The 17699-nt window shown below is 41.6% G+C and overlaps 2 protein-coding genes across 2 annotated transcripts; one reads left to right on the top strand and one right to left on the bottom strand.

Moving 5' to 3' along the window:
* Nucleotides 1-695: 695 nt before the first annotated feature.
* araf (A-Raf proto-oncogene, serine/threonine kinase) lies at nucleotides 696-7822 on the top strand. Its single transcript, XM_030791039.1, has 15 exons — nucleotides 696-958; nucleotides 1084-1187; nucleotides 1432-1534; nucleotides 1940-2094; nucleotides 3006-3107; nucleotides 3254-3398; nucleotides 3660-3687; nucleotides 3920-4050; nucleotides 4267-4469; nucleotides 4785-4961; nucleotides 5359-5405; nucleotides 6266-6384; nucleotides 6723-6854; nucleotides 7092-7226; nucleotides 7529-7822. The coding sequence occupies exons 1-15, from the start codon at nucleotides 851-853 to the stop codon at nucleotides 7667-7669; spliced, it is 1830 nt and encodes a 609-aa protein (XP_030646899.1). The 5' UTR covers nucleotides 696-850; the 3' UTR covers nucleotides 7670-7822.
* Nucleotides 7823-12210: 4388 nt separating this feature from the next.
* On the bottom strand, nucleotides 12211-17473 carry LOC115827730 (leukocyte surface antigen CD53-like). The gene is made up of 8 exons (XM_030791640.1): nucleotides 17386-17473; nucleotides 16477-16554; nucleotides 14315-14503; nucleotides 13744-13818; nucleotides 13531-13635; nucleotides 13286-13390; nucleotides 13029-13112; nucleotides 12211-12710 (listed from the first exon to the last, which is right to left on the bottom strand). The coding sequence occupies exons 2-8, from the start codon at nucleotides 16531-16533 to the stop codon at nucleotides 12642-12644; spliced, it is 684 nt and encodes a 227-aa protein (XP_030647500.1). The 5' UTR covers nucleotides 16534-16554; nucleotides 17386-17473; the 3' UTR covers nucleotides 12211-12641.
* Between the last annotated feature and the right edge of the window lie 226 nt (nucleotides 17474-17699).

Genomic DNA, 17699 nt, shown 5'->3' with positions numbered 1-17699 from the left:
ATGAAACCTTTTTTCAGGTTACGCTGGTATTATTTGAGAAGTTTATGAATGTTACATGGATAAATATTTGAATATGACTGTGGTAACCATGGCCTAAAGGTTAGAGAAACGAGCTTGTGACCGAAAGGTTGCTGGTTTGATTCCCTGGGCCGGTAGGAAAAATCTGGGCAGGGAGAGTGAATGAACGGTGCTTTCACTCAACATCCACAACTGAAGTTGCCTTGACCAAGGCATTTAACCCCCAACCGCTCCCTGGGCTGAGACTACACACTGAGCCTGACCACTGCTCACTGTTCCCAATGTGTGTGTGACAAATAAAGAACTTAACTCTTAAACTGTGTCCACTCTGACGTGTCAAGCTTGTTGTATGTATTCAGTAGGCGAAACCAAAATAACAAACAAACCCCGTGTTCATTGTTGTGACCTGTTCAGTCTCTGTGAAGATCATTTCTTCTCGGGGAGAGCAGAAGGTTTTTCAGAGAAATTGCACTTTGCTGCTGTGGTTGTCGGGGTGTGACTGTTCTTGCTCACTGCTTCTCTAAAATTGCATCTTTAGTTTTTGACTCTTGCCCTGCCACAGTGACTGAAGATTTTGGCGGTGTGTGTGTTTCTGCGTGTGTCTGCATGCGTGTGTGTCTGTGTATGTCTCTACGTGTGTCTGCGTGCATGTGTGTCTGTGTATGCAGACGTTTGAGTCCCGTTGTGTGGGTGTGCGTGCGTGCGTGGTTGTAAGGTTTCTCCAGGCTGCAGTTTAGGGCTCGTTCCTGTACTGCCTCCTGCTGAATGAAGCTCCGGCCTGGCTGAAGTCGTCTAAGCACTGCTCCATTCAGCTCCTCCCTGTGGAGACACCATGTCCTCCTCTTCCTCCTGCTCCTCTTCAGGGGAGACCAGCCCTGACGATCTGCCCCGTGGTGGGGGCACCATCAGAGTCTACCTCCCCAACAAGCAACGCACAGTGGTGAGGTTTATTGACCTGTAAACTGCCTTTGTCTGTTTACACATAACACTCTATGTCCCTGTGTCAGTACAGTGTATTATCATCTGCTATGGTTTAGTGATTACTAAGGGGGTGTGTGTTTTCAGGTGAATGTGCGACCAGGACAGACGGTTTACGAAAGCTTGGATAAAGCCCTTAAAGTACGTGGACTGAGTCAAGATTGCTGTGCGGTTTTTAGACTGCTCGAGGGGTGAGTGTCCACATCATAACACGTGAGAGCAATGCCTGCCCAAGATTTATCATCTTACAACCACACATCTCAGACGTCACAGTGGTTTATGTCAAGCTTAACAACCACTTTTGCATGTGAGTTAAGCCATCGCAGTAAGGTTACTGACACAATGAAGTGCATCTGAGCTGTATCTGTGTGTCCTGTGTGTGTGTGTGTGTGTGTGTGTGTGTGTGTGTGTGTGTGTGTGTGTGCGCGCACGCAGTCGTAAGAGACTGACAGAATGGAACACTGACATCACGCCCCTGGTGGGGGAAGAGCTGCTGGTGGAAGTGCTGGACGATGTTCCTCTGACCATGCACAACTTTGTGAGTTCCCAGTGCAGACGTGTCATAAGTAAGACAGGAGATGCAATAAAATATGGCACTCTGGTTGTTCCTTGGTAGTATACTGGAGTTTAAAGATAGACATTGCTTTGCTAAATGGCATTTAGTTGATATTTTGAGGGTTTTGGTAAATCATTTTGGGGTGAGGGGGTAATAGGATGCAGCTCGCCCGAGTGCCTTCGAAATATTTGAGCCCGATTACTTTTATTTCACTGAAATATCATTTTGTTGAAATCATCTAAAAAAACCTGGGTGTCACAAGCCTTCCAGCTCCTGGGAAGTTCCTAAAGTGATTGAAAAGATGACCAAGGCTATATGGAATTCTTAATGAAATGCTTACCTGTGTGTGTGTGTGTGTGTGTGTGTGTGTGTTCTGTGCTCTTTCAGGTTCGTAAAACCTTCTTTAAGTTAGCGTACTGTGACTTCTGCCACAAGTTTCTGTTCAATGGCTTCAGGTGTCAGACATGTGGCTACAAATTCCACCAGCACTGCAGTAGCAAAGTGCCTACAGTGTGTGTGGACATGGAAACGATGACAAAACGGTCAGTATCGCTTTAGCTCAAGCACAAATTCCACCACACAGATTCAAATTTCAGCGCAAATCAGTCACATGCGAATGGAAAACTTTTTGTATCTGAGCTGAAACCTGAGGGTGTCAGGGGTCAGGCTTGTGATGATTAGTAATGGGAAAATGCTGTTTCCACTGCTGTCATTTTTTTCACACTGATCCATCAGTCTGATTCCTAGTTTATAATTTGCAGGTTTTCTTTTTTAGAGTTCTATATTCATTCGCTTTTTTGAGTCTTCCAGAGTTTCTGCTTCCTAAAATAATGAGCAAGCCCTCTTAAACTGCTGATTTAAAAAGAAAAAAAAAAAGAAAGAAAAATCGACTTAGCCCAAAACAATGGACCGCGACAACAGCAGAGTGTAAGATAGCGTTAACCTTTTGTGTGAGTATCAATAGACAGGCGGGTAACCTGATCACTAAGGAAACCTGGATCACTGTTGTTTGAGAAAACTTCAAGGGAAAAGAGGGAAAGAGTGTCTGAACGTGTTCTCTTTGCTGTCTTTGCCAGCTGACCTTTGCAGGGATGACAGCGACATATACCCACGTTCAGTAACCTCTGGCCAATCAGCATGCACTGCTGTACCATCATGCTCTTAAATACCCAGGCAATGTTTATTATGAGAAGCCCACTGATTTGTAAGCACAGTCGTTCATAGGGGACAGATTTGTACTGCAGACACAGCCAAGTCCTGGTTTGGGAGTCTCCATGTACAGACATTTTAAAAAATAAATAAATAAAATACTGTGACGCAGACTGTAACTCTTGATGACCAGTGATGTGATTTTTGGATCACTGATGCAAAGATTGCTGTCTGCCTGTGGGGGTGTGTGCGTGTGTGTGCATGTGTGTGTGTGTGTGTGTGTGTGTGTGTGTTACACATATAGGTGTGGCCCTGCGGAAGATGATCCTCAGATCCCCATACTGATGATGCCCGAGACCAATTCCATATCACAGAGTGACATTGCCTTAACACCAGAGCCTGCCAGGTGACCGACTCTCTAAACTCTGTCCCTCATCTTCCATCCTGTCCACCTTATCGTTAACACCTGTCTCACCTCAGCGCGTTGCGAGTGCCATTACAAAGGCCCGTATCTCTCTCTCTCTGCGTCTTAACGCGCGTTTCTGTTTACAGCCTGGACCTTCTGTCCCCGACCTCTGCGTTCCGTTTTCCGATGCCTGGCGCGGACGGCCAGTCCCTACAAAGGCACCGCTCCACCTCCACTCCCAACGTCCACATGGTCAGCACGCTGGGGCCGGGAGCTGCTGGCATCATCGAGGTCCGCATACACCCGCTGATCACTTGACCGTGCTTTGTTCGCACGTTTGCAAGTGCCATACACGCTTTGTAGTCACTTTGTCACGTCTGTGTCTTTTTGCGCATTGAATACACACTTATACTTTCTCGGTCGTCTTCTCTTCCCAAGAGTGTTTAAGAGGAGTCTACCCCTTCATCTCTCTCCTCACACCTTTTCAGTTTTTTTTTTATTTAGTTTTTATGTCCATTCCTTTATACTTTTTCTTCTCTCATTCTCATCCAGGAGGCATTAAAAACCAACAACACAATGGGTAAGTTTTTTTTTGGTTTGGTTTTGTTATCCCACACATTTTTCTTATTGTTAATCATTGTCTCTATTACATTTTACATTATTATGTTCGACACAATTTTGTCATTTCGTCGGAATGTGCATATACACTTCCCAGTGGTCTCTTATTCCAAACTCGCCTCAGCCACCCAAAACCCAATAGTGTGTCTGGTAGCTGTTTTTAAATGGGAGGGCGGGTGCATTGCTGTTCATAGGCCCGGAGCCCTCCCCCAAGCCTTCCACCAGCCCCCCTCAGATGGGCTCCCCTGGTCGCAGGACGCCCAAATCTCCCTCAGACCCAAAGGAGCGTAAGCCCTCCTCATCCTCAGACGACAAAAAGAAAGTGGTGAGTGTTCTGCGTCGTCTTGCATTAAAATGTAATTCCTCTGCCAAAATGGGGTGGGGGGTTTAGATGTAAAGGAAGTCAGGAGGGATTGCTCTCCCATACTTGGGGACTCGTTTAGCTTGTTGGTAGATTTAAACGACATGACATTAGTGACAGAGTAACAGTGCTTTCTCTAAGATGGTTTCATTCCTCCATACTGGGTTTTCTGGTCTTCAGCATCGCGGCGGCTACAGGGATTCCAGTTACTACTGGGAGGTCCACTCTCGAGAAGTCACGATACTGAAGCGAATCGGCACCGGCTCGTTCGGGACGGTCTTTAAAGGCAAGTGGCACGGGGACGTCGCCATCAAGATCCTCAAAGTGACGGAACCCACGCCAGAACAGCTACAGGCGTTCAAAAACGAAATGCAGGTTCTACGGTGAGTCAATGGATTGTTCCCACTGAAGACGCATATTGAATATTCTCACACGCACACACACACACACACACCCCGACAGATCGCTCGTACATGCTCGTACAGTGTTTGTGAAGATTCTTCTAGCAAACAGATTACTCCCACTGAAGACACTAGAGTCATGAATCACATGCCTGCATGTTCATACAAGAACCATTTTACTTAGGTGTCAATTAATTGTCCACAAGATGCGCATCACATGTTTTCATTGTGTCATTTGTGTGTGTGTGTGTGTTTGTGTGATTGATGTGGGGCTCATTGTCCCGTTTTCAATTTCAGAAAGACACGCCACGTGAACATCCTCCTGTTTATGGGCTTCATGACGAAGCCCAACTTCGCCATCATCACTCAGTGGTGTGAAGGCAGCAGCTTGTACCGCCATCTTCATGTCACAGAGACCAAGTTTGACACCATGCGCCGAATCGACGTGGCCAGACAGACTGCCCAGGGCATGGAGTAAGAGAGTTTTTCCATACCATACAAATGAGAAGGCATGGACTATAAGTACAATAATAGAGTTAAAAAGCTCTATATTAACTGGGAAGATGCAGAGTAAGAGTTTACCATAGAGTAATAAATGTGTTGAGTTTTACCTGTGTATAATAGACGCCTATTATTACTTATTACTAAGTGTTTGAGCTTTTATGCCACATCCAGACATAGCGAGAAAATCACTAACCATAAGAGATAAACATGGTGCCCGTTCTCCACATGTACTTAGGTCTTTAAACAGTTAATAAGGTATTTGGAACTCTGTTATATCATTGGTAAGTTGGGGAAATGGTGCAAGAATCTTTGTCTGTATTGTAAACATATTTTAACACACTTTTTTTTTTTTTGTCTGCATTTGCAGTTATCTGCATGCTAAGAATATCATTCATCGAGACCTGAAATCCAACAGTATCCTTTCTGCCAGTGTAAGATGTCCAGTGCCCCTCAGCTTTTTAATGTGAGTGAGTGGAAAGGGATGTCGAGGGAGAAACCAGTGTAATGAACCACTCCCTAGAAAGTTTATATTAGATTTTTTAATGTTCAGTGTTGTGGATAGGAGCCTTAAAACTGTCAATCATCTGTCAGGCCCTACCTGGTCACAGGGTTGAAAGTGATCCAAGTAGGGGTGTAACGATTTATCGATACGAATCGGAAACTGGCATGACTACATCAGTACGCGGACCCCTGGATCGATCTAAATGTAGCGTGAACCAGTCGATGGCCCGATTCTCAAGTTAAAATTGGTTGACTGAAGCTTTACTGCTAATTGTACTTTAGTATAAACTAAGCTGCTGTGGGGGACTCGCTGATCTAACGTTACAAGTCACATTACTTTCAAAATAATAATGACCGCCTCTCATTGGCTAATCAATCTGCACAGCGTCTCACCTTTCACCTTTTACCTTTTGAGAGTCATGTTAGTGTTGCTTGCAGGGTAAAAACAAGAACAACATGTTTGACAATGCAGACACAGTTTACAGTGCACCATCAAATCTAAAACTTAAAATTTGGAAGACATTTTATCTTTTTTAAGAAGGAAGGAAAATGAATGTCTGCATTAAACAAATGTGAAGAACTGTGTCAGATTGCATCAAATCGCCGAATCGTTATAACCGAATCGCTGATCGTATTGGCGAAGTGTTACACCCCCTAGATCCAAGGCAATAGACATAAAGTAAAATGTAGCCTAGAGCCATAGAGATTATAATGACCTGTCTGTTTGTTCAACGTCTGTATTCCCACACTGTTTGCCTGAGCTCTGCTGTCAGATATCTTTCTGCATGAGGGTTGGACGGTGAAGATCGGTGATTTTGGTTTGGCAACGGTGAAATCGCGCTGGAGCGGCTCTCAGCAGGTCGAGCAGCCCAGCGGATCCATTTTGTGGATGGTGAGCTCTCGTTGTCACGGTTACCCTGACTCTGACTCGACCAACCCAACACACTGATCCATTTTAAAGTACTTGTAGGTACATCAACTTAGCCTTAATGTAGCGTGTTGGAAATAAGACTTCTATTTCCATTTTACTTGGAGGTGTAATTTTTCCATCTGGACTTTAACGTGAGAACAGAGACTGCTTGAACTTAAACCATCAAACAAATAATTATCCTGCTTTCTCCATAAATGCCATAAGTTATACAGACTGTATACATGCGGTGGATGGAGAGGCACTGGCACTCGTGTCTCAGTGACAAATGAACTCTTTGGTTTCTTGGGATGCTGCCACAGGCCCCAGAGGTGATCCGGATGCAGGACACTAATCCGTACACTTTCCAGTCAGACGTTTACGGATACGGTGTGGTTCTGTTCGAGCTCATGTCTGGAACGCTGCCTTACTCCAACATCAATAACCGGGATCAGGTGGGACAGCATTGAGGAATTCCCGAGGAACCTCTGCTTGCTCAAACACGCGCACAGCTGCCTCAGACACGTTAAATTACACACATTGCACAATGGAACCGGATTACCTAACATCTTTTTATTGTATTGTATTATTAAATACAGCTTTATGAAATGATTAAAGAGTAATGCCCTCTTAGTCACGGCGTATCGGTGGCGTGTAATGCTGCTCACTGTGGCTCCTGTGTTAATCCCCAGATAATCTTCATGGTGGGACGAGGGTATCTGTCTCCAGACCTCAGTAAACTCTACAGCAACTGCCCCAAATCCATGAAGAGGCTCATCATCGACTGTCTCAAATTCAAACGGGATGAACGACCCCTCTTTCCACAGGTCAGAGGTCACGCCGCGTACCGCTACAGTCCTCTCCTCTGGGGGGGCGGGGGGGTGTCAAGACATATGTGTAATTGGCCTGAAGAGCGGACACACACACACACACACACTCATGCAAATGGTCAGGGTTTGATGTTTGATAATTGTTTGATGTTTAAGAGATTAGTGTGTGAAGATTGAATTAGGTTGGAGATTAATGTCGCAAGTCAGTGTTAAGCACTTGCAGGGAGTTTTGTTTTTTGATGCTCTTGTGAGGTAAGTGTTTTAATACTTGCTGGGGTTTTTATTTGTCCCTCCTCTAGATTCTGGTGGGTATCGAGCAGGTCCAGGACCTGTTGCCAAAAATTGAGAGGAGTGCCTCGGAACCGTCTCTGCACCGCGCCGTGCACGCTGAGGACTTGAACCCGCTCCTGTTCCACACCACCCGCCTCATGCCCCTGTGACCTGAACATTGACCCCACCCCACCCCCCCAAACAACCCCCTGAATTCTGGCATTCCGGCACCGTGTTTCCCAAATACTGCCCCACAGTCTAAACATTCCTCTCTGACCCCCTGACATCGCCCAGGTGACGTTTGACTCCTGCAGGTGATGTCTCCTCCCCCTCCCCATTACAAATGACCCCTGATCTCTTGCAGTGGACCCCCCCACCCCCACCCCGGCAGTCCATTTAGGCGTCCCTCTCTCCCTCTGCACTCAGACTCTCCTGTGTGCACTGCAGCGAATCGTGGCCCTAATGACAACACGTCAGTATGTGGACGGTGATGGACGGATGCTCCCGAAAGCACTAGTAGACTGTTATCTATACAAACTATGCTTTCCTTCACACGCTCACTTGACTTTGAACTCCGAGGCTTCTAACGTACGTCACTGTAAGCGAAGGATATTTCTCCTGGATCTTTTTCAGTTCGTTTGGTGAATCTTCAAACCGTTTTTGTTTGTTTTGTTTGTTTTCACCTAAAACGGAGGAATCACAATCAGTAGAATAACACCCCCGCCCCCTCCCGCAACATTGGTCGTATCTTAATGAACAAGAACAGTTGGTTTTTTTTGTTTGTTTGTTTGTTTGTTTTTTGTTTTGTTTTGTTTTGTTTTGTTTTGCAGTCATGTTTCAGATCTTTGCTATTGAGTTTTCCATTGCTAACCTCAACAAGCATGTTTAGTGTTTATAGTCTCTAACTCTAAATATGTTCATATTTGACAGATGAACACATGTTGGTATCCCACACAAAGTAGCAATCACTGTTTGACAAAAGTTTTCTATTTTTTTGGAGGGGACTCATGGAATCACAGTTCTCTGAGATGCAGAGTGATTTCCTCAGATACACGTTGCGAGGAGGTCATGCCACACAGCAAATATGCAGTTCCCTTGTTTTTCTCTCAGAGCTCATTCAACTCTGCCCCCCCCCCCCCCCCCCCCCCCGACTCTAAACTGCAGCAAACCATGATTTAAACAAAACCCAAGAGTCTGTGCTGTGGTGTTGACGTCTCACTTTTCTCATCACATCTGGAAGAGTGATTGTCAGGGAAGAATCAGGTCGTTTAACAGTTTTAGTGCCTCTCTTAGTAATCTCAGTAGCATCCAGTACTGTAATAAGTAACATATTTTTGTTTTGTTTTGTTTTGATGGGGGGGAACTCGTATGCTCCTCCATTTGTCTGTCACCTTTCACATTACAGCCTGTTAAATGGACCAGTGGGTTTTGTGTGGTGTAGAGATTTTTAAGCTGTTCCCTCAGTCTGGCCACCATCATATGAAATCCAGTCATTTTGCAGAACAGCAATTTTACAGTTTACAGGTGAAGAATATTTGATGAAACTTGGTCCCAGCTCAAACGATGTTGTTTCTGTATGTCTTTGGTGCCGTTGCAGCTTTTGCTGTGTCAACGCTGCTGTGAGTGGGGTGTGAAATGACGCGAGGGTTTTTTTTAACGTTGCTGACAGATCATACGGAAGTTGAGATGCATACTGTAAAGCCATTTTTGTCCACAGGGGGCAGTATCAAATGTCAGGTGTGAAGCTGCTTGAGTGAGATGTTATTGCGTCCAGGTTGCTAAAAAAGATTTAGCTCATTGTTTAACAGTAACTGTGCTTCCTGCTGTTTGATTTTTTTAAAAACTTATATGTCGATCAAATCAGAACACCCAGATTCAGACGCACTTGATAAAGTTTTGAATTTATCACTCTTTGACTCAAGACTCAAACTCAAGACACTCTGAGTAATCAGAATCGTGTGTCAGTAGTCGTGTATACTGAAGATGGAAAGCATGCAGTCTCTTTAGATCAGCAGGAATTAGTTAATTGTGATGTTTTTGAGTTCAGTGTTGTGTAGATTATTATGCGGTGGTCATACTATAAATCTGACAGATTTTAAGAATAAGCAGAAATGTATTTTGACAAATAGATAAATAAAGTTCATAACTATCGTTTAGGTGCTCAAATCAGCATTGAAAACGTTTTGGAAGTGGCACATCAGTATGGAAATAGTCAGAACCCAAAACTAGTCACTGACGTGTTGCCGCGTGATCCGACTCTAATTAATTGCCTAGGTAATTTAAAGAACAATTACTGGAAACCGTATGCTTGTGTTTATGGTGAGGTGGTCGATAAGTGCAGTGTCTTACTGAAGTATTAATCATTTATAATTGGCATCTAAGAGAGAGAAGCAGACATTGTTTACGGATCACTTTTGGCCTACACCAGCCTTATTGGACCGATTCGGAGCTGTTTAGTTTTGCCGGAGTCTTCCGATGTGTACATATCAGTTGAATACGCTAACCATTCAGAAATCGGCCATTCTAACGCTTTCATGCACTTTACAAAGAGGTCATTAAAGGCAACGTTAATTTGTTTTATATTACAGTAAGTGCAAACCGAAATTGCATATCATAGGAGTTTTCTTTACCCTCTGTGTGCTAGTGTCGAAAACTGACATGTGGCCAGCGGATTTTAATATCTACGGTTTGCGTGTTGATATGGTACTTTCCGGAAAGTGCGTCTCACGGCTTAAAATGACAACTAAACGTGGTTAGGCAGTTGACCGATGCATTGGCATCGCCTTACTGAGGGTGCGAATGAGGTCAGTGGGCGTGGCTAATAGATACTAATAGCTGCAAAACTGTTGCTTACTGTCCTCATGGTTTTGTCCATTCTTGTAAAACTCTGTTGAAAGTGCTTTCATAGCCATACAATCTCCACACTGTGCTCTAAGATTTGTAAGAGATGAAAAGTCTTTGAGATTCTTGTCTAGATCCAAGACGTCCATTCTCGGGCATAAGACTGAGGGAACGCTGAATCTGTACGTTGGCGCATTTTGTGTTTTTTCTTCTTTCTACTTTGAGTAGAGCGAAAGACTAGTTGAACAGGAAAAATTCTGGTGAAGTGGTAATGTTACTGTAAACATGACATAGCCTGTCGTGAGGACTTGCACAAACTCTTTTTTTTTTTTTTCATCCCTCCACTTTCACTTACGGTCGGTTTATGTTGTCGTGAGGGATGTATTGACGGGGCAGTGATTTTTAACTTTCACATTAACGTATGATGACTTATCCAAGTTACATGTTTCCTGTACAGTTACAAAATCAAATTTGGAAAAGTTCATGTATGAGTGACTTGTTGATGTAGTACAGGTTATTGACTATTGTCTGTGACATTTGCTGACTAATTAGTCTTAAAGGGTTCGCCAAACAAACAGATGTTGTAACTTGGCAGTTATTCCTAAAGCAGCTCTCTTCCTTAAAGCGGTCCTTTTTTTCTGTAAAATTATTCAGAATTTGACTAAAAGGCTTTGAACAAGTCACACTGAGGAACAATAAAACACTCTCTTCAACCATCAGGGGAACTGCAGAGAGGCGTGGAGTAGGCAAATTCATAACTGTCTGTTTCTCTGTGAAAACAGGGGGTGATCAATTTTTTTAAAGAGATAGATCTGCGTATTTTAGGTGGATTGCAATAAATCGTGTGTGTGTGTGTGTGCGTGCGTGCCTGTGTGTTTGTTTGTGTGTGTGTGTGTGTGTGTGTGTGTGTGCGCGTAGTTGAAGTGGTGTAAGGGGTTGTTCAATTTGCAATACATGGTATATTCTGCTGTGTACAGTTACATTTTTTTTTTTAAAAAAAAATGACAAAATTGTACTTGTTTCTATTTTTTGTGTGATGGTTTCAAAAAGAACAAAATTATTTTAAAAATGTAAAGGAAATCTTAGTATTTTTTTAGTTTTTTGTTTTGTTTTGTTTTTTTGGTTATAAAATGAGGAGACAGGATTTTATTCTTAAAATAAAATTGTGGAATTTCTGACATGAATTCACATTCCTTGTCTTCCTTATTCTTTTTCTTGCCTGGGGTGCGTTAAATATCATTGAAACTTCTGTTTTTTTCCCTCACATTCTATAATGAGATTAAAAAAAAAAACGGTTATTGACGGGATTGAAAGATTAAGGTCTAGTTTCTGTGAACACTCATTATGGCGTCTCTCCAGCCTTCAGCAGCAGACCAGCTCCACATGTTTGTGTGCAGCTGAATTTTGTGTTGTCACATTTGTGAAAATCCCTTTTTTCCGACTTGTAACCTGTGACCATTTTGTCTGTCCGGTGCAGTGCATTTTCATACTGAAGTGAAACCAACAAATGCTTTCTAAAAGAAACCAGAAATGCTTACAGGCAGAGAGGTGCTAAAACTACGTGACTTATTATAAGTGACTTTCACAACCTATATTTGACATAAGAGGCGGGGGAAAAAAAAAGCGAGCGAGAGAGAGAGAACTAGACATCACCCTAGAGTCAGTTTTGTTTAACACGGTGTATGCCACAAAGTTGTTTTAATAATGCATAACTTCTCAAGCTATGTACAATACTATTAAGGATACAACCAATATTAATCTAATGGTTAAGACTAGAAACAACAAAACATTCCTATACAAAAAAAAAATCAACTGTTAGAAGGAAATACTGTTATAGGTAAAGATGCATTACATCTAGGATACATACGACTTGTTCCTCAGTGTGTATAACACTGGTCCACAAAGTTACATAGCATGTGGTTTTTAATTTTAGCTCAGTTTAAGCAACAGGTCTCGATAATTTGTCGTCTTCACTGCAATCCTTTAGTTAAATGATTTTGTTTGGTCGAATGTGATGATACTCTTAAAATAATACTACTGCTACATGCTATGGCTTAGCTAACACTACATAACCGACAAGGTGTGATATGATGGATCTATGAAAGACTAGCCTGCCGCAAAGCAGATAAAACATATCGTGGCTGATAACATAACACTGTAGGTCTATGTATGTTTCTTGGGATTACAGAGAGAACATTTTTAAAATGTGAACATGAAAGTTACATGTGAAGATTTCGGAGTCCGGCCTTGATGGTGCTCAGGTTTGATGATTTAATAGAAAAACTGGATCTCTCTCTTCCTTCACTTATATCCAAGACCAGTTCGACTGATGTGGCAGAACAGAGTCATGGCAAAACACATGCCCAGCACCTGCCACACACACACATTGGGTTTTACTGCAAAATGTTGTTAGAAATATTATGTGACTTTGCTCAGTTTCAAGGATCTGAAGTTTCTGATAATTCTTCATAGGTCAAAGATATCCCCAATAAGTAACCCTGCCACCACCTCATCTACTACATACTCATTCATCTGCAAATTAAAGATATTTAAATATGAACATGGCCACCTTACCAAGTCACCAAAACTCACTCATATTTTCAGACCCTTTTTTTTTTTTTTTTAAAACCAATACAGTCACAGTTGAGTTGCCATCTAAAAAAACATGTAAAAAGAGTGTCTCTGTACCTCAATACTGCAAATGACAATCACGCCGACGCCTATGCTGAGAAGGTTGTCCTCAAGGAACTTCTGTGCCTTGGTGTAACAGCCCTTATGAGTGGGGGGAAAAAAAACACACATTAATTACAACAAAATCCAACATCTTGGTTCCAATAACCTTGAAGGTTTCCATATTCTGGGCCTGTTCTCTTTTTAAGCAAAGTGATGGCTGTGAGTAGCAGCTGTTGCCGGTTCATCTGATAACTGGAAGAGTGGTTCTTTACCTCAGTCTTGTACTGTGGAGAGCCTGAACAGTCGTTTCTAATGCAGCACGAGTCAGGGATGTTCAGCTTCCAGTCGGTCACGTTTTGGATCCCGCAGCAATTTAACTGTGAATGGGGAAAAACACCCAAAAAACGATATAAGGCTTAAACGAATCCCAAATCATCCCAAAATAAAAGCCACCACTGCAAATATATATTGAAATAACTAAACAAACAAAAACCCCCATCTTGAATAAGTCTTATACTTTATCTTGAAGAATGTCCCAGTCATGTTTTGTCCTGTTCCTCCCACCCATAGATTTTGACGTATTCAGACTTTTCTGGAGGTCGGTCAGAAGGAACTCATTCACCTGACAGCACAAAACAAACAAACAAACAAAAAAAAAAACATGTACAAAATGTCCAATACTGTCCAATTTTTTATGTTCATTGTCATTCTTTAATGAACCACTATGTACCTTGTCCTCATAGACAAGTAGAGTGCAGGCCATGGTGAACTCAGCCAGCATGAGAAGGAAGAGCAGGCTGAAAAACTGAAAGAGAACAACAAATCAGTTCAGCACTACTTTCAGAAAAGTTAAACATCAACAAACTCTCTCTCTCGCTCAAACAAAAAAAAAAAAACAAACCCAGAGGAAAAATAGGATGTTTAACAGGGCTATAGCCAGCTTCCTAGACGGGGTGGTGTTCTTTTTCCAAAAAAAGTGATTCTTTTCAGTATTAAGTGTTTTATTTGAACTGGCTGTTAGTATGATGTTTTTGGGTATTTTGATTTTTAGGGTGGGTCAAATGGCCCATCTGTATCACCCCCACCACCCCCACCCCCCCTCCATTCTTCCCAGTTCAGCACATTTAAAAAAAAAAAAAAAAAGAAAAAAAAAAAACCAACCTTGTTGCTCATAATCACACAAGTTTGCACAGTTTGAGATGTATTCAACATACACTTACTCTTTGTGTCAAGTAACAACAACATGACATGTCAAGAAACCTATTTGTTTATGTAAGGTATTCGGAGGTTAACGAACTCACAGAGATGAGAAGGCAACGGTTCTCCTTCAGAGAGCCCATAAAACCCAGGAAAGACACGCAGGTGATGATGATACCGATGATGAAGAGGGTGTTGGCGATGTTCAAGTCCCGGAGGGTTGGGATCAGAGACGCAAACTTGAAATTTATCATCATGTAAATCCCCAATCCAAACACTGCTACACCGCATATCTGTTATTGGATAAAGGCAGTCAGTCAGTTAATTAATCATCACCCTAGTAACAAGCCTATTTTATGAACCACCTTTTATTCAACTTTACGTATACATCTCATTGCCACAGAATGAAAGTCATTTTTTTTGGTTGGTTGTTTGCTTTTTAATATCCTGTACTCTTTATGAAACTCTCAAAAATCATTAATACCTGTAACAAAGGTGAGCAGAGGAGTGTTGTGTAAAATCAATAACAGTAATGAGTTATGTTTCGTATTTCATAGTCAAAAAACATTTAAGAATTTTATATTCTTTTTTTATTAAAAAAAAAACAAAAAAACTAGTACACTTTTTGTTTTTTGGGTTTTTTTTTTGCATTTCTCCCTAATTCAGTCATTGCTAATTCCCTTGCAGTTCCTTTTCTGTCCTTGCAGAGCCTCCTTGCTGGTTGAGGAGGGTTACAGACTACGGTGTGTCCCCTCTGACACACACATAAAGTCACCAACCACCTCTCTCACCAGAGTATGGAGGGATTCTTTAGGAGACTGTAATACACACAGAGGTTCACACTACGCTCCCCGGATTCTCCGCCCACCCCAACCAATCATGGGAGCTGTAGTTGCAGCAATGGGGATTCAATCCCCAACCAGCTTTCTATGGATGCCAGGCTAAGCTGCCATTCTACTACTCTATGGTGACCTAGTGTCTTTTCTGTTGTACTACCCAAGCACTCTCTATATTATTTACTGATGACATTTAAAAAACATAGGAGAAGACATTGGATACTGGGGCAAGGATATTGTTATGAGACAAATCAAACAGAGCTGTTTGGTCCTGTGTTCCAGGTCCCAGTGATTGGTTTGAATGTGGAGTGAAGGACATGAACCTCATAGCTACTGTGAAAATATGTGTGTGTGTGTGTGTGTGTGTGTATACACACACATATACATACAACAGGTGATTTTTTTATTTTTTGTCAGGGACGATGGCCCAGTGGCCAACAGGGGAGATGGCCCAATGGTCAATGGTCACTGAATGGTCAATGGTCACTGAATGGTCAATGGTCACTGACACCATTCTATAGAGTATAGAAGGGGATGACAGGTTAACAAGGGGGATGCGTTTTGGTCATTTTGCTAACAAGGGGGATGGCATTACCCCTCATCCCCTACAAATCGCCTACTGTATATATTTATACATATATACATGTATATATTTTTTATATTTTACACACACACACACACATATGAGCGTGTGTGTGCGTGTGTAAAACCCACTGTTAGAGATTGTAGTTACTGATGGCAACAGCCATGGGACAATATACATAATATATATAATCATCATTTATATAAAAAATGGTAAATACAGATATGATGCTCAATCTCTGAGTTGTTTTATACTTGCTAGTTCCGAGGGTTGTTTTGAGCATCATCTAAATTCTAACTTCGTCAGCCGGATAAAACGCTAAACCATTTAAGCCAAAGACCAAACATGACCCAAAAGTTAAAAGTTTGTCGGCTCAGGATATGCAATAATGGCTGAAGATTCTTCCACTTTGTTAAACAGTTGTGGCCTACACCACAGAGGACAGCTGAGAACTGCAGGTCTGGGTGCTCAAAAGAGGGGAGTGTATGTATATATATATATATATAACATTTTTGGGGGGTAATGCATGTGTTGAAAGGTTTAAATCATTTTTATAAAAACTTATTTTGCTATTGACGTAGAAAAAAAACCCATTTAACTACAATTTTAATATGATTTAAGACACTCTTCACTGGTTCTACTATTTATTTCACTGTCTTTTTGCTTCATCTTTAGCAAGAGGGGGAGATATGTCAGATGACACCCAAGTAAACATTATTAAATACAAAGCGATTATTATTTCTTTTAATCGCTGTGCAACACTGATAAGCAAACAGTCTCTCTGCTCTGCTAGAATGGTTGAATATATAACTTGCGTGTATGTGTAAATGTAGCATATCATACGTACAAAGCAAATGAAGTTCACCACACACATGGTATACTTCAAAATCTTGAGGCAAGACATCTTTGCCCGTGGTATTCGGATCTGTGAACACACAATATAACATGCATTCTGAAACGTATGTAACATATACCCATTACATCACAGAAATACACTTAAATGCAGTCCCATCAGTAAGGAGAACAGAGTAAAAACAGAGTTACATTTTATTTCCTCTCTGTGACCGCTCATGGGTGGAGAGGCTTTATATGACGTACGCTTCTCTCTTTCTTTTGGTTTTTCTATAGGCTTTCAAAAGGTTAATGTGGAACAGAAAATCAAGCCACCCTTCCTGATTAACATTTTCTTAGGTTATTTGGTGAGATCTGTGTTGCTGAGTATTATTTTAAACATAAACTCATGATGTTAAATTAAATCATAAGATCGGCGATGCAAAAATCTTAATCATACGGTTCCAAACGCTTAGAATTTTCACTGTAGATTAAAAAAATCCGTTTTAATTCTTACATTACAGGATTTAGTTCCATTTATTCCTTATTTACGTTTCTCTACAATACTTACTTAAAGCTTCGCCTACCAATTCCCTTTTGACTCCAAATTCAAATCAAAATTCATTTATTTTGGAAATAAAGGGTTCAAATCTTCCTTCCTGAAATACCATGAAAGCGTTAACACAAAAAAAAACACGACTCCATTTTGGAAAAAGACGAACTTTCCAGAGAAATCTCCTCCTCAACTGTTTTATTCTACTCATACTGTTGGGCCTTTTCGAAGAGAAATGTATCATTTCGACAGACAGCAAATGTTGATCAAGAGCCAAACTATACAGGATATCAGAATGCCGGAAACAAACAGGTTGATCTGGGCACCAAACATTTACAGTAAATGAGTTAGTCACTGAAATTGGTTTCTTACCTTAGTTCAGCTCAAACGCTTTCTTAATTTGTTCGGTTCCGAGGGTCGTTAACAATCCCCGTGCACAGTAACGGAGTGTGGAAGCACTTCTTCTCGGCTGTGACAATTTGGTTATCTCAGTAAAGTGCCACGAGTGTAACAGCAGTTCACATCACTTCCTCTTTCGCAAACAAAAGATGACACATTGTCTGCAAAAGATCAACTCAAAAAAAAAGAAAAAATACCACGGTGACACCCCAGGGGAAAAACATGTTTGGTTGCAATTCATCATTTCTAGTAAAAGTAACAATATAAAAGCATACAACATTTACAAT

This window comes from Chanos chanos, chromosome 14 (assembly GCF_902362185.1).
Source record: "Chanos chanos chromosome 14, fChaCha1.1, whole genome shotgun sequence".
NCBI lineage: Eukaryota > Metazoa > Chordata > Actinopteri > Gonorynchiformes > Chanidae > Chanos > Chanos chanos.
This window is presented reverse-complemented; position numbering and strand designations above follow the sequence as displayed.

Coding starts and splice junctions, on each gene's coding strand:
- araf (XM_030791039.1), top strand. CDS start 851: ATGTCCTCCTCTTCCTCCTGCTCCTCTTCAGGGGAGACCAGCCCTGAC. Junction 1,535..1,939: donor CTCTGACCATGCACAACTTT/GTGAGTTCCCAG, acceptor GTGCTCTTTCAG/GTTCGTAAAACCTTCTTTAA. Junction 7,227..7,528: donor AACGACCCCTCTTTCCACAG/GTCAGAGGTCAC, acceptor TCCCTCCTCTAG/ATTCTGGTGGGTATCGAGCA.
- LOC115827730 (XM_030791640.1), bottom strand. CDS start 16,533: ATGTCTTGCCTCAAGATTTTGAAGTATACCATGTGTGTGGTGAACTTC. Junction 14,504..16,476: donor TGGTGAACTTCATTTGCTTT/GTACGTATGATA, acceptor ATCCAATAACAG/ATATGCGGTGTAGCAGTGTT. Junction 13,819..14,314: donor ACCGTTGCCTTCTCATCTCT/GTGAGTTCGTTA, acceptor GTTCTCTTTCAG/TTTTTCAGCCTGCTCTTCCT.